This window comes from Cololabis saira, chromosome 17 (assembly GCF_033807715.1).
Source record: "Cololabis saira isolate AMF1-May2022 chromosome 17, fColSai1.1, whole genome shotgun sequence".
In the NCBI taxonomy this organism is placed as follows: domain Eukaryota; kingdom Metazoa; phylum Chordata; class Actinopteri; order Beloniformes; family Belonidae; genus Cololabis; species Cololabis saira.
Genome location: NC_084603.1, coordinates 28,906,730 through 28,931,171, shown reverse-complemented (window position 1 = coordinate 28,931,171; position 24,442 = coordinate 28,906,730). Strand labels below are relative to the sequence as shown.

General features: G+C 38.5%; 2 protein-coding genes across 8 annotated transcripts in view; both read left to right on the top strand.

Moving 5' to 3' along the window:
- kcnq5a (potassium voltage-gated channel, KQT-like subfamily, member 5a) overlaps positions 1-8,285 on the top strand; it is a 121,688-nt gene extending 113,403 nt beyond the window's left edge. For 4 of the 7 annotated variants that reach the window (XM_061744573.1, XM_061744572.1, XM_061744571.1 and 1 more), the window contains 2 exons: positions 3,882-4,008; positions 4,934-8,285. In XM_061744573.1, coding sequence (XP_061600557.1) covers positions 3,882-4,008; positions 4,934-5,980 — 1,174 coding nt within the window. In that variant the 3' untranslated portion in view covers positions 5,981-8,285. Of the gene's footprint in view, positions 1-2,568; positions 2,683-3,881; positions 4,009-4,933 lie in introns of all 7 variants that reach the window. The other 3 variants (XM_061744568.1, XM_061744570.1, XM_061744569.1) reach the window with 1 other exon arrangement.
- A 1,889-nt stretch (positions 8,286-10,174) lies between these two features.
- ddx43 (DEAD (Asp-Glu-Ala-Asp) box polypeptide 43) lies at positions 10,175-24,161 on the top strand. Its single transcript, XM_061745154.1, has 16 exons — positions 10,175-10,499; positions 12,220-12,275; positions 12,833-12,950; positions 14,286-14,411; positions 14,898-14,979; positions 16,619-16,778; positions 19,444-19,562; positions 19,685-19,795; positions 19,871-20,012; positions 20,235-20,335; positions 21,004-21,091; positions 21,274-21,401; positions 21,550-21,659; positions 21,798-21,936; positions 23,587-23,674; positions 24,006-24,161. The coding sequence occupies exons 1-16, from the start codon at positions 10,175-10,177 to the stop codon at positions 24,159-24,161; spliced, it is 2,049 nt and encodes a 682-aa protein (XP_061601138.1).
- Positions 24,162-24,442: the final 281 nt, after the last annotated feature.

The window sequence follows — 24,442 nt, the reverse complement described above, 5'->3', positions numbered from 1 at the left end:
TGTAACATTCGTTGAACTTTTCACAGTGCTAATCATTTTCCTTTCTGGCTCTTGGTATTGACTGCAGGCTGATGTTTTGCAATATTGAGTGACAAGTGGCAATATTTCAGGGGATGTCAGTTTTTTGTACTCCTGGAAATTTCGCTTGTGCTTGTTTTCTCTGTCTGAATGTTGATGTGAAGTGTGTTTGGTGGTAAAAGCTGTAGATACACACAGAACTGTTGAGTGCGATGTGCAGACAGGTGACAGATTAATGGCAAAAACGTGCACCTTTGACCTCTTTGATGAAGGCATTAATGGTTATCTGAGGCTGACGTGCCATCTTATTTCCATGTTGCTTTAGGGGTAGGAGTAATAGAAAGCAATATAAAGCTGTTCACTTCAATTCAATTCAGTTCAAAATACTTTATTAATCCCCGAAAAGGAAATTGATTTCCTTTTTGGCAGCGGTGCATTTCAAAGCAAGAGGTTTTACTGGATAACATATTATGTGAATCTGCCATCCAAAGAATGGCATTTCAGGCCTCTGGTAGGGTTGCAAATACTTCTAGAGTGACGTGTGGTAGATCGTGGGTTGGGAGCCACATTGTGGTTTTCCTTGAACTTACAGGAGCCCAGACCTATACTGTTTCTCCTTGAAGGAAAATTATAGACAAGGTTGCTCAGTTGGCAGAGCGTTTACCCATGAACCGGAAGGTCATTGGTCCAAGCCCTAGTTCCTCCTGCATCTACCAAAGTGTGTTTGGTTAAAACACTTAACCCGCAGTTTCTCCCGGTTGTCAGACCAGCGCTGTTGCATGGCAGCTCCGCTGACAACTGAATGGGTGACTGTAGTGTAAATCACTTTGGGGCTGTAGGTATGACACAGATCAACTGGACCACATGGTTTTTCTTTCTTTCTTTTTTGTTTAGTAACATGGATCTGCCCTTTTATTTTCATTTCCATAGGCTTTATATAAAAAGTGTAACATTGCTGGTTATTGTTAACAATTTCTACAAAACCAGTATCACAATGGCAAACACAATATTTTCTCATATTAAAGGTCTCAACAAGCAACTGTAGCTATAGTAAAACATTGAAGGCCCTACTTAGTTAACTTGAGCAATAGTGCAGAGAAGACCGGAAATAAAACATTTTGTAACCACTGTTGTCTGTTCTTACATGCAATAACCACATTTGGCAGTTGTGCCAAGGCCAAGTGGGAGGATTTGAAGCAATTTCATTCCTACGTCACATTTATTGCTCTGTCCTTTGAATGTGCGCTCAAGGTTTCAAAATGAAAGAAACTGAATTTTTCTTTGACAGCTGTATTTTCTTGCCTGAGGTTCATGTTTGGGTGTGGTGCCACATAACATTTCCCATGGCTATTATATGTTTAAGGGCCCCATGGCACATGTATTTTAGAGCAATATTTTCTTAACTTGTTTTATATCGGTTTCTTCAAGAAATTAGGTCAGAAAGAGTTAAATACAACAAAGGACATGTTGTTAAAGTATCAGCATTGGTAAATTGGTGGAAGCTTACCTTTATTGATAAAAACAAAAGGAAAAAACAAGCTTTCTAAATGTAGCTGTGGCACATGTGCCAATCAGGCACAGCATCATTGTGGAAATGTTGTCATGGAAACTCACATGGTGTCACCCGACTACACCAGGATATTGAGTCACTATAGGTCCTTATGGGTTTAAGTTTAACAAAAAATCAACATGTCACAGAGTGACTAGTTTTGTTTATTGCACAGTAAAGAACACTGCTGGAGACATGGTTGGGGATGTGTTTTCTCTTTGTTGTGGTTTATGTTTCCACCCAGCACCTGCACTATCCGGTACACGTGTGTGTAGTTTCGGTTTGGCTCAAATTTCCTGATAATCTCGTGCCAAACTGCTGGTGTTTTTTTTGCTCATCAAATAGTATTTAGACAAAAAACCCACAACCAGTGGAGGAAAACCACCCAACACCTCCAAAACATGCAGTAGGTATCTGCTTTAGTCAGCTCTAGTGGGCTGACCCTGAACCCCCCACAATGTTGGTGTATAGCGCCAAATGAGTCATTTACAATCAACGGTCACGTCTAAAATACCATTTAGAATACCTACAAAACTACGTTTTAGCCTTGTTTGGCAAATTATCGGTAGATATCTTGAAATTAAGAAAATAAACATAATATTTGACATAAATGTGTTCCACTAATTTTAAATGTGTCACCTGTCTGTACATCTACTGAACTGTGTTTCCTTGGGGCTAATACTAAAAGTTAGATTTATGTTCTATCCATCATTTTTATGGAAACTAACTTGACAGTTTTGTTCTCAGCGTAGAATATAAGCAACATAAAGTACAGTAAAGATTATGGCTTGCTTCAGTTATTTATGGCTTATTTAAACCATTTAAATCACAATTATGACCCCCCCCTAAGTTTAAAAGGAAAACTATCAATATTCTATTCCTTTCTGTGTGTATCTGTAAGGTTGTGTTTTTACTTCCAGTGACTGATTTGTTCATGTGTTCTTCAGTGAGAGCGTGAAAGATGTACGGCGTATCTGACTGGCACTTTCTCATTTCTCCAGACATTCCAGTACAGCAGGATCTGGTCCCAACCTAAGTAGCCGACCCAGGAACATGTCCTCTCCCGCCCTGCACTATTATTACAGCAACAACAGGAGGAAGCTCTCTGGCGCGGGGTTGCATTTATACCTTTTTGAGTTCTGAGTAGAGTAGTGTCCATTGAGTTAATATAATGAAGCAGTTTGTTTACCATGCAGACAAAAGGAGTGCTTTTGGATTTTGACTTGCATAACACTTTTATCCCTTTTTTTATCCCTACAGAAACATATGGTTGGAGTTTAAACTAGAATATCCATGGAGCACTAGATGCTTTTACCAACTGCATGACAAATATTTTTCCACCAAGTAAAAGAGCTTATTTGTTAATGTGATTATTCTAACCTGCAGAGAGAAATTTCATTACACTTGGTTGGAACTTTGCCAACAATTTAATGGAATAATCCATTAAATTCTGGTGCAGGATGAGAATTCATAAAAAGTTTGAAATACGTCATTAACCTTGGCCAAAAAAACAAACTCCTGTTAATTTGATTGTCCTGTTATTAAATATCATTTCCGACACTCATTTTATAGCGTTAACTCCACCCACATAGTAATGTTTGCGTGAACCGTGACTGACACAAGTGTATACATGTTAATGTTACATGTGTACAAACCCAGACATCTGCTTCGTACAACATTTGGTCCAGTCTGTAATTTACCACATCATCACTGTCCTTTCATCAGAGGGGGTGAACATTGTGAATCTTACTAACTTACGTGCAGTTGTTGCTGTTTAAAGGCCGTCTGGACTTCATACATGTGTGAGGCCAAAGCAAACAAATTTGTAGTGTTTATGCAAGTCAAAGTTTGCTAATTAACTTCACTAATCCCTCATTATTAGTGCGCAAGGACCAAAAAGTCCCCTGATTAGATCACTGACATTCAGAGGACCAGCTTGATTCTCTGGTAACATGAATGCAGCACAGAAAAGTGTTTTTCAAATTATGTCAAACATGAGAAAAAATGCCTTCATCTCCTGTTATCAACTATTCAAATACAAAGGAAATAATTGGAATAATTAAACAACAACGGGAAAAAAGCTGTTAACCTCAGTATCTGCCTTTTTCATGCGCTGTAATTGCTGTATTTGTCAACCAGACAGTAAAAGGTAGTGCAACGCTGAAATTGTGTGCGTGTGTTGTTTTACTAACGCTAATCTTAACATCCTACTGTTGCTTTAGGTTTGTTGCCTGACTTGGGATAACCTGAAATATTGCTTGTATCCGATCATTATTTTTCTAATGTAATACCTTGGTATGTGTGCACATGTCAGGGTGGATCAGATTCTGGGAAAGGGGCAGATTCCTGTGGAAAAGAAACCGAGGGACAAACTGCACCCAGATGGAGACTCGATGGACAGCATGAGCATGCTGGGGCGTGTGTGCAAGGTGGAGAGGCAGGTGTGTGTCCAAAATGAGAACAATGAAATATATATTCTTTTTAAATATTTTACTACTCAGTGGTACATCTGCCAGGAGCAGAGGTGTCAAGTAACGAAGTACAAATACTTTGTTACCTTACTTAAGTAGAAATTTTGGTTTTCTATACTTCACTGGAGTAATTATTTTTCAGACGACTTTTTACTTTTACTCCTTACATTTTCACGCAATTATCTGTAGTTTTTACTCCTTACATTTTAAAAACAGCCTCGTTACTCTATTTCATTTCGGCCTTTAAAAAAAAACTATCCAGTTAAATTGCTCCATCCGGATAGAGTGAATTTGGTTGTGGTTGTTTCAGATGTTCTTGTCCAGTTTTGTTCTTACATCCGTTCCCTCAGATTCCTGCAACTAAACTTGGATGTACATTCCAATAAAGGTTAGGATAAATGATAACATGCCTCTGAAGTTTGACTTTTTGCAATACTTATAGGCAACTAGTCATCATATCTTCTGCTCTCTGAAACACATGTTAATGCTCAATAGTACACATATATGGTTCTTTAATATATTTGCATTATACTAAGATGTATTCATTTTCAATGGCTTTTGTCCTTAATGGCTTTTTTCCCCCTTACATTACTTTTACTTTTATACTTTAAGTAGTTTTGAAACCAGTACTTTTTTACTTTTACTTGAATAAAAAACTTCAGTTGATACTTCAACTTCTACAGGAGTATTTTTAAACTCTAGTATCTATACTTCTACCCGAGTAATGAATGTGAATACTTTTGACACCTCTGGCCAGGAGATAATTTAAATTGTGTGTCAGTACTTATGATTCAAAACTCTTTGGTTGAAAATAGAAGTTGATAAATGTAATCAACTACCTCATTTTTGTTTTTCTCCCTGATCTCACTTGTTTGCCGTTTTCTCTTATGACCAGGTGACTTCCATTGAGTCGAAGTTGGACTCCTTACTGGATGTTTACCGCCAGGTCTTACAGAAAGGTCCTTCGGCACTCACCCTCGCCTCCCTGCCCCTGTTTGAGCTGGACAACCACCAGCACCACAACTCGGACTACCAGGCCTCCCCCCAGGGAGGCGATCCCGTCAGAGGCCGGGGAGACAACGGCAGTGGCATGCACCGTTCCCTTAATGCCAACCCCAGAGGCTTGCGGCTCATTTTGGCACCGGCTGATGATGATGGCCCTCCGGACTCGGCACCGCCATCTTACCCCCCATCCACAGCCTCACTCTCCCCTTCCCCCCTACTGCCCCCAGACAGCCCCTACCCAACCCTGGTGACCCCTTCCAAAAAGGCACATTTCCCTGATCTGCCACCCCCGCCTCCTTCAACGGGGACGTTCACCCTCCAGCTCCCTCCCATGGTGCACCCTTCTCACCTCCGATGCCCCACCGACCCTATCTCCGATGACATGACGGACGAGGGAGCTGCTGATGAAGGCAGTATCGGCCCCTCTGTCGTCGTGAGATGCAGTGTCGATGATGACCAAGAAGAAGACAGTGAGACAGACTTTGTACAAGAAAGGGTGCGACTGCGAAGGAAGACAGACTTGAAATCCGAGGGAGTCTGGAGGAGGCATTTGAGCCTCGAGGTCAACCCCTTGCTCCTCTCATCCAGCCCAGAGGCGGGGCCTTCAGACTGGGGAGGCAGTCTTGGGAAATCCCTCTCTGTGCACAATCTCAGCCAGCCTTTAACCAACCGTGCCCCTGGTCTGTCCTTTGCGCTCAACAACAGCAGCAGCAGCAACGGCAGTGAAGGTGGCGATGATCACCTAAGCAACTGGGATGGAACTGACTTTTTCATTAGTGAGTGCAAGCTGGATCAAGAAGAAGAACATTTCAACTTCCTGTCCCAGGAAGATGACATCAGCCCTTCAGACATTTTACAAACTGCAGAGGAGGCTGTACCTCAACCAAAGGAGAGCTCAGAGTTTCTCAGTCAATCCTCACACATACAGCGGGTATAAGCACACACAGTGACAAACACACAAAATGTATAGTGGTTGAAGCCGCTTTTTAAAATATTTATAGGAGGCACTACATAGATTATGTTCAAAATTATACAATTATTTACTTTGTATGTGAACAAACAGTGGTTTCATATTTTCTTTTAAATGAATACATCCAGTTGCATACAGATTTTATTACACTAAACACTTTTTTATGGGTTGCCTAAATTACTTTAACCTGTGCAGTAAAAGAATGTACAAATCTGAATGCAAGTGGCTGTGTTCATGTTACACAAAATATGAAAACATTGCACAAATAGGAGAAGTAGCTTTCTTAATGAAAAGGCAATTTGATTGATATTTTTATGGTCAATATAATGAAATATGAACATAGAATGTTGATTTTAAGTAGTTTTATTTAAATTGGAGACAAAGTAAGGACAGTTGTGCTTTCTAAAATTTGGATAAGACAGTAAGTGCAGATGCAAAATCAATCATTTGCTATGTTATAAGAACGACTAGGAGCAGAATTAACTTCCCTTTTAAAGTATTTTTTCAGCACTTGTACATTTGCAGACTGAAGCTAAGGGAGCTCTAGAAACTAAATTTGGACTCATCTGCAGAAGAAGGAATCAAACTTTTCTTTACAGCAGTTAGGTAAAAACAAAATAAAATGTATCTTGTAATTGAAATTTACTAATAAATCTCTCTCTTTAAATATAAATAAATGTTTCTCTTCTAACCAAACCATGTGATGAAATAAGTGAACACATGTACATGCGAACACACACAAAAACACATTAACACATTAATTGAAACCACAAATCTCTCAGAGAGAGAACTTGACAAAAATAAAATAAAAATAAAAGCTGAGACTGACATTTTTTAATATATATACATACGGTATGCTTCTGTTCAAACTTTTTTGGAGGAAGGAGGGGCATTCATTCTGCTTAGTCAGTGTTTGTCTAAGCTGATATAAATGAAGTCTACTTATGCTTTTGTCCCTATCGCTGCATGGATGGTTTCCAAAAAACAAATGAAAAGGAGAAAAATGAGTAAAACCTGGAAATATGGGAAATTCTTACTTGTAAAAAGACAAAATTCAACAAACCCATAGCCGAATTTAGATGACAGAAATCTAATTTCATTAATTTTTCTACCACTTGCTGAAATATTAATGTTTATATGGTTGCTTAATTTTATCTCATTGAAAATTGTTGATTCATTTGGAACAGAAACATGATTGTAAAAACTGACTACCAGCTATTACTTAGGCACTGGACCACTTCCCACTTGGTTGGACAGTAGCCTAATGGTTTCAATGCTGAATTACATTTAGGTTATTCAAGTGGGCCTTTCCGGCCAAGCATGAGATGCTGCATGATGTTGAAGCTGTTTTCAAACTTGAAGACAAGAGCAGAGACATAGTTGCTGGTGGCGTGTACGTCTTTCTGTGTGTTGTAATGTTTTCCTCCAGGCTTTTAACAAAAGTATTAGAAAGTCTGCTTATATGAGTATTGTTTTCTTCTAATTTGGCCTGATTTGGTATTTAAAACCTGTATAGCCAAATATGTGGATAACGCAACTTTTATGCCAAAAGTTCAACATTTAAAGGGCAAACTTTTTATTTTTGCCTTTTTCAAAGCATTTTCTTACAATAAGAAGTGACATGGGGCATTACAGGGCAGAATGTGTTGTTCTTAATCCAGCATGCATGTTGTTACTTCATTCAAATGTGCCCAAACAGTTGAATATATACAAATAATTAAATATGAGAGAACAAACTCTCAATGCAAAATCTGCAATAGTATTTTTAGTGGCATGTCCTTTCCCATCCTTCAGCTGACGCCTATATCGAGAGCAGCAACCACAGACAGTTTCGGAAAAGGAACAAAAGAATCTCATCTGTTACTGAGACAAAATGTGGTTTACATTTGCCTTCCTTACCTTTTCAGTTGCCCTTTATAATTTTTACACACTTTTTTTTTGTTTGCTTTTTTTGTCATGACTCACCTCCGTCTTACACTCAACGGTATTTAACAGTTTGAGATTTTTGTACCAAAGTAGTGAATTTCATCAATAAACAGAAGTCATGTTTTCACTGGTGAGCTTTTTAAGAATTGTGGTTGTCTCAGTTGACATTGTTTCCATTTTCACAAAACCATGTTGGTCATTATATATACCATATTTTAGTTGCCATTTTGATACATTTTGTGCTCAGTCATGGCAGTCTTATTATGTTACTGGGTTGAGATCTCTTGAGCTTTATTCCCAGATGAGTAAATGTGTTGTCTTAGCAAACTAACCTTTATATTTATATACGATATATATATATATATATATATATATATATATATATATATATATATATATATATATATATATATATATATATATATATATATATATATATATATATATATATATATTAGTACCCATGCAGAAGTGGTTCTTATTGATGATTTTCATCACAAAAGCAGAATTGTTTCTGAAGTGTTTGGAGCCTGAAAATGTGACTTGGTACTATAGGCTAATGCTTAAATCAATTTGTTATGGTTATTGATTGCTACATATTAATACATTTAAAAGCCCTTAGATGGGAAATAAGAGGACTCCATCCCCCATGAAACATGCAAACGTTTGCAAATCTGTAAATCGCTTAAGGGTGCCTTTCTTGCATAACTTTATTTTGTCATCATGGAGCCTCGAAGGCCTACTTTGCCTTCAGGGTATTTCATACTGAACTGAAGTCAAACTGCTCATTTTGGATTGGGCATCCAGTTTCATTAAGTCATGTAGTTTTAACCTACATACTTTTTGGCCTGGATGGTTTATAACATCATTTCTATACTGCTTGAATGGTAATTTATTATACATTAGCCTTAAAGCTTCAAATGGTAACATTACTTTGAAATTTAATTTATTAAATGCACATATTGTTCTCTGGATGAGAAATGCAAAAATAATGTTATTATTCATTAATAAAGTATGTATTAAGAAAACCTTTGGTTGTGGGTCTTTTTTTTATTCTTATTAGTTTTTTTTGCCTGTCATCATTGCATGTTGCATTTTCGAAACTCAGGATTTAAAATATAAGAAATGTGAAAGGTATTGTACACATCGTAGATATTTTAAAACACGTTTTGAACAACTCACACTTTAAAAACTATGGAAGCGTATTGCATTCACTTGAGAAAAAAAAATCTGCTCTGTTTTTCTGAATTAATGAGAAAAAATTTTAATAAAAAAAGAAATCTGCTCTGTTTTTCTGAATTAACGAGATACATTTTTAATTAAAAAAAATTTGCTCTGTTTATTCTGAATTAACGAGATAATTATCTCAGAATTCCGAGAAAGGTTTTAATGAAAAAAAATGTTTTCGTCGTCTGAACAACCGCAAAGTCCTGAGGTGCCTGAGGCGCAAAGTCGATAAACCAATAACAATACCATCTATATTTGTTTTTTTTTTGTTTTATTTCGGTCCATTTGGATACAACATAATACAACATAAAAATAGTCCAATATTTTAAATGGCACCGAAAAGGTATAGGCTGAAGCGAAGGCTTATTATGCCTACCCTTTTATGAACCTCAACTCAGGAGGTTTTATACAAAACAAAACTAGTAATTTGGATTCAAACATTGAAAAAGAATGGATATATTGGACAAGTAACAGAGTTATCTAGACAAGAAGCAAAGACAAAAAACAAAGACAAAAACAAAACAAAAAACATAGCCTACTATAAATTACAAGGAGTGATAAAGTAAGTGGTTTTTGGCAATAGACTGTAGCCTACAGCGTGGAGAGCAGAGATAAAATATAATATATAACTTAAAGACAAGAGTATCTCCCAATGTTTCAAACCAAAAGCAAAATAAACCTGGATTAAACTGGACAGGAACATATTTGCTTCCATGAAATCCAGCTCTCAAGTGAATGATCTTGCAAATTGTGAGGAATCTGGTTAATTCAGAAAAACAGCAGAATTATTTTTTTCATTAAAACTTTTCTCGGAATTCTGAGATAATTTACTCTGTAATTCAGAAAAACAGAGCAGATTTTTTTTTAAATTAAAATGTTATATCGTTAATTCAGAAAAACAGAGCTTTTTTTTTTCTCGTGGTCGGAGGAGTGGCCGCGGACAGGAAGTGAGGCGGCTGCTCTTGATTGACAGTTAAAGCCCGGCCAGCACGTGGTCGGCCGTGGAAGATGTCCGACTGGGAGGAATCTGAGTACGACGACCGCGGCGCTTCCCTGCAAAAACCTGCTTCAAACTCGGCTCCGACACGAACAAAGTCACCGAGCCGCGACAGCTACAAACAAAATGTGTATTCGGATGGGAGACGAGGAGGCTCGGCTGGAGGCTCGGCTGGAGCCCCCGGGCGAGGCGGGAGTTCCGGCCGCGGGCTGGAGTTCAGGAGCCGGCGAGGAGACGGCGGTCACGGAGACCCGGCCAGGAGCCGCGCTGCCCCGCAGCAGCACGACCAGGACCTCTCCATCACCATAGAACAGGCCTTTATCGGGAGGATTATAGGTAGGGGTTATCTAAAATACATGTCAAGTTTGGGATTTAAAAATAAGGGCCAGCCCAACTGAGCTCCGTTTAAAGACAGGTTTAATATAAATCTAAAATAACTACCTGTCACCCACTTGCAAACTACAATTATGAGTTCATAGCTCACAGCCTGATAGGCCGACACTGAAAGGCAGTGAACACTCCCATGTATGTAATTCCTATAATAGAGCCTAAATGAAAACACAAAGGGGAATTAAAGCACATTTATTTCTTTTAAATATTTTCAGTTTATATACACTGTCTTCAAATGAAACATTTATATTTTCTTTTAATTTGTCATTTTCAAACATGTGGCTCTCTGGTATCCACTGACTGACATCGGTCCTTCCCCCGTGAGACACTAAAATCTTAGTTACACACCTTTCAGAACGGGCAACCGAGCCCCATCCTGCTCCTCTTTAGGAAAGTAAATTCGGTTTTCCATTTTTAGAGATATTTACACGAAGTTTTGGCTTTTTTGGCAGAAATGTTTTCTCTCGTTACATCCATAGACATATAAACGTAGACGCCCCATGGAGCTGCTGCGATACGTCAACGTCGCCGCCATATTGGATGTGGCAAGACTGCGCTGTAAACTAATACAAGTAAATGGATTTATTTTCATAAAGCGCCTTTCTACAAAGAAATTTAGGTTTTACGTCTCATTTATTCATTCACACACGCACTAATATACTTGGGAAACAGTTAGAAAAATATAATATATTTAGTTTTCTCAGATGGCAAAAATAAGAACTTTATTGATCCCACATAGGAGTAGGCCCAATTCATGTTATATCAGCTATAGAGAACAAGGTAGTGCCGAAAAAACAATATATATCCACTCACAAAAATAAAGAAACATATTTTCTCATCAACAAAGCATAATTTACATATAAATATTTAAAATTTTTCAAGAAACAAAATTTAAAATTTGTTTTATTGATGAGAAAATATGTTTCACTATTTTTTTTTTGTGAGGGGGGGTATATATTGTTTTTCGGCACTACCTTGTTCTCTGTAGCTGATATAACATGAATTACTCCTATGTGGGCTCAATAAAGTTCTTATTTTTGCCATCTCAGAAATTAAATATATTATATTTGGTGCCTAACTGTTTCCCAAGTATATTAGTGCATGTGTGAATGAATAAATGAGACGTAAAACGTACATTTCTTTGTAGAAAGGCGCTTTATGAAAATAAGTCAATTTACTTGTTTTACTTTACCGCGCAGTCTTGCCACATCCAATACGGCGGCGTTGTTGACGTATCGCAGCAGCGGGCAGGGACACTCGATGGGGCGTCTATGGTTACGTCCATCTATGATTTGTTGTTCGGAGTTTGTTCCCGTAGTCGCCACTAACCTCGCGAGAACTGAGACCCAGGCTACAGCAGGTGGTAGTTCTCGCGATGTTAGTGGCAATTCAGTCAGCCGTTTCAAAATTATTATAATATAAAACGGGAAAATACTAATAGGGGAGGGCGGGGGGAAAGAGAGGTAAAATACGGTAGTTTCCCGGCCAAAATAAAATGGGAGACTTGACAGGTGTGAAAAGTATTCAGTTAAATGTCCTCAGCCTGTTTCATGTTGCTCTGGAAAAATATGTAGGAGAACCGCAGCGAAATGACTTTTTACATTTCCACTTTCTATGCAGCAATTTGGCGTTATCATGGTCAGATTTTAAATTTTTCTGTTTGAAGGTCGTGGGGGAGCCAAAATCCGTGAACTTGAGGAGAGCAGCGGTGCGAAAATCAAGGCAAGTTGACTCAGTGGTTCAAATTAGTGCTGGAGTATTGAAATGTATTGCTGGTGTTTGCAAATGTTAGGCAGCATTTTGGATATTTGGTGTTTGGAGTTGAACCAAACTTCTCACACTCGGATTAAACTCACTAACCTGGTAAGGAATAGAGTAAAACAGTGTTTGCAATTTGTGAAAAAACTATGTTCAATCTGTGAAAATGCAAAACAGGGACATATCTTTTCGTTCGTTCGATTGATCAGGTCGCATCCAAAAGCTAAAAGTTAATTTAAAGCAAGTTTGAGTAATTCATAGTTTTTTTTTTTAGCTGGACCTGGTCTAATAGGGTCTGACTTTCAAAAAAGCAGAGACATTTCCCTCTTTTTCATCTTAAGAAATACAGTAAAAGATTTGCAAAATGTGTTGTATGTATATTTTTTACCTTCTAAGACTTAATCTACATTTGACCAATCTTTGTATAACTGCTCGAAAATGCAGCAGACTGGCCCTTCAGCCTCGTCTCACCTAAAAAAATTATATATTCTTGCCCTCACTGCTTGTATTTATTTTCTTAGATAAATAAGGGGGACTATGAAGGAGAGGTGATCATCTCTGGGTCCGTTACAGCTCGGCAAACGGCCAAGGAAATGATTGAGGACTTAGTGGCAGGTGGCGGCTCTCAATATAGCAGCGGTATGTAATCTTTGAGTTTTGTAAATCTTTTTCTACAGCAAAAGTGAAGCAGTAAAATATGCATATTAATGGCATCAATAAATAATGACGATATTTTATTTTTTTATTCTCTGGAATCTCTGTAACCATTATGTACTTAAATTCCTGATAACTGAATCGTTATTTATATTAATACAATTTAACATTCCCCCATATTGGATTGTTCTACTCCCTGCACTTTTTTACCATCTCAAACCTGCTTTGCTAAATTGCTTTTTAAAAAGTCTGTCATTTTAGACATGGCTGTTTAAGAGGGGGAAAAAAGAGAGGAAAAAAAAAGACAGGATGCAACTTTAATTCAGGGAAGCGTTTTTTTGTGTGTTTTGTAATAATGAAATTGGACACATTTAATCCGCTTCAAGAGGTCTCAAAGTTGGGACCTACCAGCTACTCCATCAGATGTATTTATAGGCTACACTTCCACATAATTCTTCTCTTGGTTGCTTTGCCTGATACGTGGATTACGGTATGTTGCCCTTACCTTTTTGCTGTGGTGGAAAGCCACAAGTGCATTTCAAACGTAAAATACACTTAGTTTATACTTGTTCCTTGCATAAAGAAAACACTGTTTTTCTCTCAGATGAACGAGGCAGGATGAAATTGGACGAGGTGACCATTTCAAACTTCTCTATGCAGGACAAACCCAGTACATGATTTTGGTGATGGGTCAAGCTCTCCCCTGGCACTAAGCTGAGATGCAGAGATTGGATCTGTTTTTTTGTTTTTGAAAATTGTCTTAAAACAGATTAGAACAGATCTATCTTTAATTGAATTTGTTGGTTTTGCATTTTACGGTAGATTTTTATAAATCACCCCCTGCTCACCATTCTTCTCTTCTGGGTGTGACAGCATCTTATTTATGGACGTTCATGTTGTCCAATCAAGGTGATGTCCAGGCTGCCCATACCTAAGTCTGTATCTGAGGCCTAACAAATTAAACTAGACGAGTGGGACCAAATTTACCCTTCACTCCTCTGACTGGCGAGCAAGTTTCTATCACTTCAAAAGGGACTGGTCAGTCTATATTTCTGATCAATGAAATTGAACACCAATGATGACAACAACCACCACCACCACACAATGGAAAAGAATTACAAAGAACAAGCAATTAAAAAAAAACAAAAGACACCTTGTGTACAAATAATCAACTTTGGTCCTTGCTGATGCTTGACTAGTTTACTGTACTGCTTTTGCAACTGAAACAGAATTTTGACTCTGATTCAGGTGCTGGTAAAGAGAATTTTTACGGACAACCCAATGAAAGAGAGGTCTACGCGGGGAGAGCTGATAGGAAAGCAAATAGTGGCTCTGCCTGGTCTTCCGCACAACTACAAGCTGCAAGAGATGTTCCAGTTCGTCCATCCATCAACTGGGACGAAATCCGGCAAAATAAGGGAAAGTATGAGGAGATGAAATGGAAAGGTGAATGCTCTTCACATGCATTTTCAGTTCACAATTGTTAGTCACATTAGTTCAGAAGCTACTGTGGAAGTATATAACTTAATTTAAACCAGTGGTTACCAAACCTTTTCTGGTGCCCCCCAGGCATACACACCCTCCTACCAGGCACCCACACTTCATTTTTAAACTCATTGCAGTTTAATTTACACCTCGCCAATCTTTTTTGAACAAATAAGTATACTGCAATAAATTAGATGTTGCAATGAAACAACCGACAACCTCCTTAATTACAAAAATGAAAAACACATTTACAGTGTAGTTACTTCAAGTGTAACAGTATTCTTTGCTGTCAGTGTAATGGGTGGGCCTTTTGTGTAGTTGTTACACTGTGTAACAATTTTCAACTTTCCTGTCAATACATTTTTCAAGAAATGCCTCTGTACAAAATGTGTTTTAAAAACAGGAACGTAGGTTGAAACTAGGTCTGTTGTTTCCAACTCCCCTCAGACCTCCCACCCCTGAAGAAGAAGTTCTACATTGAGGAAAAGTGTGTGGCCATGTGTAAACCTGAGGAAGTCAGTGAGTGGAGGTAATTCTTAGTGCCTTTTTTTTTTTTCTTTCTTTCTTTCTCTCAAATGACTACACTTCAGTATTGAGTTGCTGGTGCAGAAGAGGGTTGCCTCTGTGTGGTCGATTCTATTGAGGGTATCTTTAAGACCAGAAGTTTTCAAGTTTTAAGCACAGTCCTGCCACCAATTATAACAAGAAATTTGTTTATGCTCCTGAGTAGGCTTTCCAGAAAGTGACAGAGCCCATTTTCACAATGATATTGCATTGGAGATCCCCTTTTTTATTCTAGTCTCTCCTCTGCAGCTGTACATTCAGTGTTTACAGAACTCCCCAGTGGGGCCTCCCAAGTGTGTGCTCTCACTAATTAGGGTGACATTATGATTTAATAGTGGTGTAAGCAGGTGGCTTGGTATCCAGCACCAGGTGAAGATTTGTTTTATTTTGGCCACAAGTTGTGTAGTTGTAGATTGTGAAAGTTGGTTTACTAAAAAACTAACAAACTGTTTGCAAAAAGTAAAAAAGCAGCCTCAGGAATCATATCAAACTATTACACTAGGCCCTTAGCCATGGGCTGTATTACTAAGAGCCTTTCCAGGCCCAACTGGACCCATGAGAGCAGCCTCTTACTCCAGAGTTTCTACTGGAAGCTCTTCAATCAACACATAATGGCCCATGTGTACTTATCGACCCCGGGGAAGACCCAGGGCGCGCTGGAGAGACTGTCTCTCTGGCCTGCGAACGTCTCGGGGTCTGGGGTGAGGGAAGTCTGGACATCTCTACTAAGAGCTCTGCTGCCCCTGTGACCCGGTTACAGATGAGCACCGTAACATTAAACTATTCAAGTTCCATATAAACATAGAACATCTTAAACATTTGTATGTAGTGCCATATACATAGTACTATGGAATGCCGTTTAATTCAAATTTAAATAAATAAATTAGTAAAAATTCAATAGATGATTAACAATTACAAAAATAACAATTAAAATGTTTTTTAAATGGCTTATTTCATGGCAAATTCATATTGGTATTAATTTATACACTTTTATTTCATAATGGTATTTTTTTTTTAGTGAGACTTATTTTGTAATGCAATGTTTACGTATTTCAGACACTTTTATTTTACATACCCTCTTTATATCAGGCTCTCTTTATTTAATTTTCTATTGGCTTCCCTAAAAGATCAAGCAACTGCATTAGTGAGGAAGAAATGGAAAGTCAAATGTGAACTCCAACATTTCAATAAATGAACTATACTGAATCCTTGTTACTAGTCACATTTGACCAATACTAGTCAACTGGATATCGCCCTTGTAATATTAACCATTTCTGCAGTAGTGTAAAACATTAAGCACAATGACAATTTCATAAGCTGGCGTGATGGAAATAACAGATGGACCTGTACATAGATTCCTGTGCGTGCAAACTGTCTGCCACTTAAAAGAAGACATGGGCTACCCCATGACTGTTTTCGCAGTCTGAAGTCTTTATTCACTATTTATAATTCTTTGTTTAAAATAAACATGGTTTTGTACATGCTGTCTAACAGGATGTCTGTCTTTTGCCAATTCTAAACCACATTTTCAGTGCAATGTACCCTTTCACAAAGTTCAACCATCTGGTGTTTCAAAACCTTTTTTTTTAAATGTTTTTACACAGGAAAGAGAATAACAATATCTTTGTGGATGACCTTCTGGAGGGCGAGGAGAAGCGGCAAATTCCTAATCCCTGTCGTACATTTCTGGAGGCCTTCAAGGCTTATCCAGAGATCATGGAAAATATAGACCGTGTTGGCTTCGTCAAACCAACCCCCATCCAGGTATAAACATGAGGAGTTTTGCTTTGTTTTTGTTTTTTTCTCCTACAAGCTTTACTACTAAGCAATTAATGGGGCTTAGAAATCTTAGTTTGAATAGTCGTATGAAGCTAACGTTTGAACCTGTGAAATACCTTTCGATTAAATGTGCATATGGGCAAACCTACAGTAGTAAAGTAGTTGCCTGTTCCTTTGTACTGAGAAGACAAAATCAATTGTATCATATGTAGACCAAAAGTCTGCTGCCTTTGGTTAGATCCTGCAAAGATAGATGTAGATCTAGTGACCTTTTATATTGATTGTTGCTTTGGGCATTTCCCGTGATCTACAGATATCATGAAATACCCTTCACAGTTGCATCTTTGATGCGAAACTTTCTTTCTCTCTTGTGTTGTCTATAATTACAATCTCTACAGAAAATCAGAAATTAAAATGCATGAAATAAGGTGGGAACTGGATTAAACATGTATACTATATATTCTTTGGACACAGTACCTCTACATTTAGTAACATTTCAACTTTTCTTTCTTTTTTTCGGGAGGGTTATTTGTATTGAATCAGTAGTGGTAAAATATTATGGAACGATTGCTTGACTTTCCATTTTATAGTATGTATTCTAAATTTCACTACGTATTTTTGATTATCTGAAGTTGCTGTAAGTGTAATTCACCTTTTTTTCTGATGGTTTCATCACAAGAGGGGTGGTAATGAAGAGTTGTTCATTTTCATCCTACACTGTTGATGTATAAAAAACATGCAGAGCTGTAATTGCATGTTGGAGCACAGATGTCCCTGTGTTCAAACATGTTTCAGGTAGGGTTTTTGGATAATGGCTTTGCTCTTGCTGTCAATAGTTTTTCTGAGTACACTCATTTAGATGGGAAATTGCAAAACTTAAACTAGTATACTGCCTGAGGAAATGAAACTGCAATATGATCCCCTTACGTTTTACTTTCATTTCACTGTAAGAGATTTTAAAACTAACATTCCCAGCATGTGTTTTCGGATGGCTGCACAGCCATTTCCACATAATTCAGTGACAGTTAGAACAAACATCTAACTCCTCCAAATCCTCAGTTTAATCACATCCTGTTTCCAGTAACCCCTGCATACTGTAGGTATCCAGTAACTTGCTTCAGTAGCCTCCAAATCTGTTGTTAAAGGAAATTTGCTTCTATCCGTTAGGTAAAGGTTTCAACTTGTGGATAACTTAAAGCATCATTTTTTTTTTCTATTTTTTTGGGGGGGCAGATTAGAAATATGCAAGAAAACACTTGGAGTTATTTGGTTTGTCCCTCCTCTTGACATCTTAGTCAGGCATCCTTATTCAGATGAATATCATTTAAGACTGAGTACAGTTTCAGTGCTGTGGTGTGGCCGAAATCCAGACTGAAATGTGTTGTTCAATAATCAATTTAATTGATTAAGATGACTATAAATAGTTTTCCACCTTATTTTGCAAGGGAGTTCTCTTGACCCAGCCACGGATGAATTTTGCAGCATATGGTGTTAAAAGTAATTTGTTCCCTCAAAGTGTTCTCCCCCCGAGGAGGCAGTCTCTTCAGTTGTCTCAGTTTTTCTGTAGTACATGCAGCTAAAGATGACAGCATAACTTACTTATTCCAGCATTTTAAATGAGTGGAAGCATGTGGCAGTCACTGTGTACTGCACTTGATGGCAACAGTGGATAATTTTCTCACAGAATCCCATGAAGAATTATTCATTTGGGTTTGTTTTTTTTTGTTTTTTTTTTTTAGAATCCATTTTAGAATTAAAATATCTGGTGTTTTGAGGTCAGATTGACCAGCCCAAGCTCAGAGTATTACTTGTTCGATCTGCGGATGAGAGGGATCAAGTACAGTTTAATGGTCTTTCCATCAAACCACTTGCCATGAAAAGATTTATACACAAGAATGGATCCTTTTGGCCCTGTGGAGTGCGGTCTCTGGATTGCTTTCCACAGATACTGTCAGGTCCCATCAGTTTGGTAACTGTGGAGTTGAGACTAAATTGAACAGCTAATTTTCTTTGTTGTGTTCTTTGCTAACAAAATTACTAATGGGGGGTTAACTGCTGACTACTGGGGACAGCTACAGGCCACAGGTATTTAAATGATGCCATGTTGGAATATGTAAATGGTTTGCTGAATATTTAGGTAGGTGGAAAATACCAAAATAACATACAAGTGCTTGGATGCTGGTTTGCCCAGTTTACTGACAGTGTGGATAATGTCATGGTTGATTGGTTTAGATTCAAGGTTGAAAAAGATATATGTAGTTATCTTTCTATAGCACCTTTGACAAAAGAATATCAGAAATATTTTATCAAGACCACAGAAAATTGTGAAGTTGTGGATGGTTGTTGTTTTTGAGTCTCAAAGTCATGGTTCTTATGCCCAGACTTAAAGACTTCTGAATGTTTATTTTTAATATATTCATTCACAACCCATTTTAAAAATGCACTATTCTTGCTGGGTTATTCTGGGTATACTTATGAAAACAAACGCTCTTCTTTTTTTATTGAATCTTTGGGCAAATGAACCAGGCTGAAATGAAGTAGTAAAAATAAAATGAGCTTGGCTAATGAAGTGGTAAATTGATCTTGTCCCAGTTGTGCTATTGCATACAGTGGATATAAATGTACAAGTGTTTTTGATCATTCCTTCCAGTCTCAGGCTTGGCCAGTGTTACTCAGTGGAGAAGACTTGATAGCGATTGCTCAGACAGGAACTGGGAAGACACTGGCCTATCTTCTTCCAGGGTTCATCCATATGGATGGACAGCCTATGTGAGTAGAGGACATGTTTTGTGTGTGTGTGTGGTATTATTTTCTTAGTGCTTTTTAAAAGTAGCCATCTTAAATAACTGTCTCCAAAGCTCTTTTTCGTTTTGTCCTTTTCTCATTAACAGACCTAGAGCTGAGCAGGGTGGACCAGGCATGTTGGTCCTGACACCTACCAGAGAGCTGGCTCTGCAGATCGAAACGGAATGCAACAAATACTGTTATAAGGGATTCAAAAGGTAGTAAATGACTAAGAATAAGCTCAAATTACATCCAATGTCACAAGATCATGACTATCCTGCATCCTCTCTCAGTATCTGCATCTATGGGGGTGGCGATAGACGAAAACAAATAAACCTGGTAAAGACCGGTGTTGACATCGTGATTGCTACACCAGGGAGACTAAATGATCTACAGATGAATGAGCTTATCAACCTTCGTTCCATCACATACTTGGTCAGCACTTTGAATTATTTTATGTCAATTCTGTGTGTAAATAAAGCAGTGGTTTCTTTTTCACCTTTTTTTTTTTTATTTTAAAGAAATTTCACTCCAACATCATCTTTATTACTAATCTAAAAGTTATGAAATTGTTGCACTGAAAGGTTTAGAAAAAGGCTTTTGTATATGGTGTCTTTTTTGCTGGAAAGCACAATTTATTTTACTTTGTTGGCGAAGGTGCTGGACGAGGCTGACCGTATGCTCGATATGGGTTTTGAACCCCAAATTATGAAGATTCTTCTGGATATCCGTCCGGACAAACAGACTGTCATGACCAGGTAGTAGCAGTTGTATCTTGATTTGATTCATTTTAACAGTGTTTCTTTAATACCAACATTTAAATTATACAATTTAAAAAATGTACATGAAAGCAATGAGACCACTGGCACACACCCAACCCCCAGGAAGTACATAAATTGTCATCTTTGAGCACGAAAACCGTCCAGTATTACTCTTCGTTAATAATTTGAGTCACTGGAAACTTGAATAACTTTGTGTAGTGAATATAATTGGTATGCTAAAGCATACTAATTACAGCAATATGAAATGTTTTACCAATGCCGCCTGTCAGTTATTCAGTCTCTCTAAGAATCACACGTCTGAATTCATGAGGATCGTGACCTCTGCCTGAATATTCTGAGAGATATTAGTCTGAGAGACGCAGCATGGTTAGTTTTGACAAACTGAGGATATCATGAATGTACTCTCTTATAAAAAAAAAAAAAAAAAAAAAAAAAAAAAAAACCCTGCATGTAATCTATAATAAATGGATTTGCATTTTTTGTTTTCAGTAGAAAAGCCATAGAGGAAGTCAAGATTCAAAACTTTTACACTGTCATTTTTCTTCAGTGCACCAAAAGTGTTGTTCAGTTGTTTCAGATTTTCTCAAAGTTTTAAATGTGTATTAGTAGAAATTAAGTTCCTGTATCTGTTACCCATGTTTCAGTGCTACCTGGCCCCCTGGTGTGAGGCGATTGTCAAAATCCTACCTCAAAAATCCCATGATGGTCTATGTTGGAACCCTGGACTTGGCAGTAAGTGGGGATGAATCAACTCGGTAATGTTCAGCTACTTGTTTATTCTCTTGTATTTAAATAAAAATCAGGGGCAATGAGCTTTCATTTGGAATACATGAATAAGTATAACTGGATCAATTTGGGTTATAGAAATACTGCACCAAAGCAGTCCATCTACTTTTCCTGTCTTTGTCTCTCAGGCAGTTAACACAGTTCAGCAAACGGTGGTGATACTTCAAGAGGAGGATAAAAAGTCCTTTGTCTATGAATTCATCAGAAACATGCAAAAGCATGATAAAGTCATCATCTTCGTTGGGAAGAAGCTTATGTGAGTAGAAAGTTAATCACTGCGTTTAAACAGGAGAGGACATGTTTTTAGCTGTGACGTCAAGTTACTGGTAAATACTAGTCGTCATAAGACACTCCGACATTGTTTCCTCTGTGATTCTTGTCTTCCTTTTGGAATACAAAATCAGGGCTGATGACCTGTCAAGTGACATGTGCCTGCAAGGCCTGGCTGTGCAGAGTCTCCATGGTGACCGTGAACAGTGTGATCGTGAAGAGGCTCTAAAAGACTTTAAAGAAAGTATGTAATAAGAAAAGAGCATGTGCTGTGAAATAGGTTTTGTGTTTGGATGGTGCCCTTTTTATATTGCCTTCATGTTACCATAATTATAGATTCCAAGATCAAATGCCATAATGGGGGCGCTCTACCTGTTTTCAGGTCGAGTTCGCATCTTGGTCGCCACAGATTTGGCATCTCGTGGATTGGATGTTCATGATATAACGCATGTTTTCAATTTTGACTTCCCACGGAACATAGAGGAGTACGTTCACCGTGTGGGCCGCACAGGCCGAGCTGGGTAAGTGTGTGTCTGCTTAGGGCTGTTAAGATTTTCTTGTTTTGTTCAAAGGTTTTACACGTAAGGACATACAGGGTTCATACTGGTGTTTTGAAATCCTTAAATTTAATTTTATTGAATTCAAGATTTGAAAAGTACTTGAACTTTGGTTAAAGTGCTTGAAAATGCTTGATAGTGAAACTATTTCCTGCGTGTGCGTGTGTGTGTGATGAGTCTCTGAGCTTCATTTGCACCTCTGTATGATCTGCTGGTTGGTTTTCATTTGTGACCGTTAGACCAAACAAAGTTGACGATCACTGCTTTTGGGAAGTTTTCTTATTGTAGTAGAGAAGCGTGTGTGTGTGGTTTGACATGTCAGTTATAGCAAAAATAGCTGTTAAAGGTATTCTCCTTGATCCTCCCTGAGCTAGCCAGCATTTTGAAAATGGCACCTCTAAGCCCGCCCCATTCGGTCCGAATGATACGGATTGGTCCAGGTCCAGGAAGGGAAAGAACCAATCAGATGTCTTCATTTTAAACCACGTCCCCCCGCCCTGTCCCATGCGCGCACTCGCTTCCAGCCGCCCCGTGTCCACATCGCACGGGTCTTCCTGGGCTCAGTGTCCCAGTGTAACCCCCTCCCTCCCTCCCTTCTGCCACGGACCCCAGTATATTATAGATATTATCTAGTTATTTCCAGAGCAGCTCGGTCTCCGCTGTGTGTGACCGGGGAGCGGGAGCCGTTAGGCTGCTGCTGCTGCTGCTGCTGCTGCTCCTCTCTGCCCAGCAGCTCCTGCAGCAGCCCGCGGGGACACGTGAACAGCCGCAGCCGTGAAAAGCCGCAGCCGCTCCGGCTCGGAAGCTGTATGGGGTCCGTGGGGATATAAGCGTCTCACGGCGAAAGCGGAGAGCGCCGGTGAACGGCACTGCAGCGCGCTGCGGTTTGTTGCGGCTTGTTGCCGCAGCTACGCCGTAGGGTACGGCGTAGACGCCGTACCCTATGGCGTAGCTGCGGCTTTAGAGCCTGCAGCACCGCAGCGCGCTGCCGTGCCGTTCATCGACGCTCCCCGGGATGGAGACGCCGGTGGGCACGTTTGGGTGGGCACAGCCCCCCCTAAAACCGGCCTCGCTTACAGGTGAATGAGACATGGGGTAGTTTTGCTGTAAATGTGCTGTCCAAAATGTTTAATAATCCTATGCGCGTTCGTGTTTTCGGGGGCGTGGCTTTGGACGGAGCGCTCGTGGGTGGGGGTGGGGGGGGCGGGGCTTAGAGGAAGCGCCACTTTCAAATCTTGCTAGCTCTAGGAAGACTGCATAGAATAACTTTAAACAACAAATAACCAAATACACCTTTTGAAATGAGTTACTGATACAAAGCTTGGCCAAGATGCAGAGCCTTAGTGTAGAAGTATTTTTTTTAATTCACATAATCAATAAAGTGTACTTAATTGAACATACCGCTTTGTTCACTTTGGCTTAGTTTGATAAATAATTACAGTGTAATACATCATCTGTTGGCTAACTGAGGTTACATTTATCTGGAGTTTTTTCCTCTTTATATCTTATGTAATCACACCTAGAACAGAAGGTGTATGACTTTTCATATAATTGTACATGTAAAGTTGAAGGCTGTATGTTTTGTAATTTGATGCTGATACATAATCATTCCAGGAGATCAGGCGCTTCTGTTACCTTGGTAACAAGAGATAACTGGAGGATGGCTCCAGAGCTGATTCACATCTTGGAGCGAGCAGGGCAGGTTGGCAAGCACGTCATGTGTTGAAATATAATTTCATTTATGACAGAGGTTAAATATGAAAATATTGGAAAATGAGTGTGTATTCTTATTGCACAGCAGGCTGGTGAATAAGATTTTATTACACTTTTAAACAAATAGCACAGCAATACAATAACAAAATGGTTTGCTTAAAGACAAAAGAAATGTTCCTAATATTTGATTACATCATATATTACAATGTGAAAGTTGTTTTTAATAGATTATCAAGCCAAATGTATTTAGGTTATTTAAATTGTTCAGAATTTAAATTTTATTTGTATAGCAAACCACATTTAAGTCAAGCATCTTGCAGGACGTGCCTGAGGAGTTGGTGTTGATGGCAGAACGATATGAAAAACACAAAAGGGAGAGGGAGATGTCCAATCCAAGGGGATCTGAAGGGGGACGAGGTGGAAGAGGAGGATGGGGAAAAAGAGATGGCCATAGAGGAAGAGGTGGCATGTATTGAAGCCACAAAGGAAATTGTAAATTTCCACTTTTGGACTTTCTATGTAAGTACACACTTATGTGTCCTAATTGGGTTTACAAAAGTAATACAAGTCTTAATGGACCATAACAGAATTACTTTGTCTGATATGCCGATGTATTATTATGAATGAATTATTGTAACTTTTTAAATCTTTTTTTTTTTTTCTAACAGGGTGGAGAGATGTTAAACTGCCTGTTTGCATTCATTTCAATTTTAGTTTTGAACATTTTCTTTTTTTGATAATCAATTATCGTTTGGTT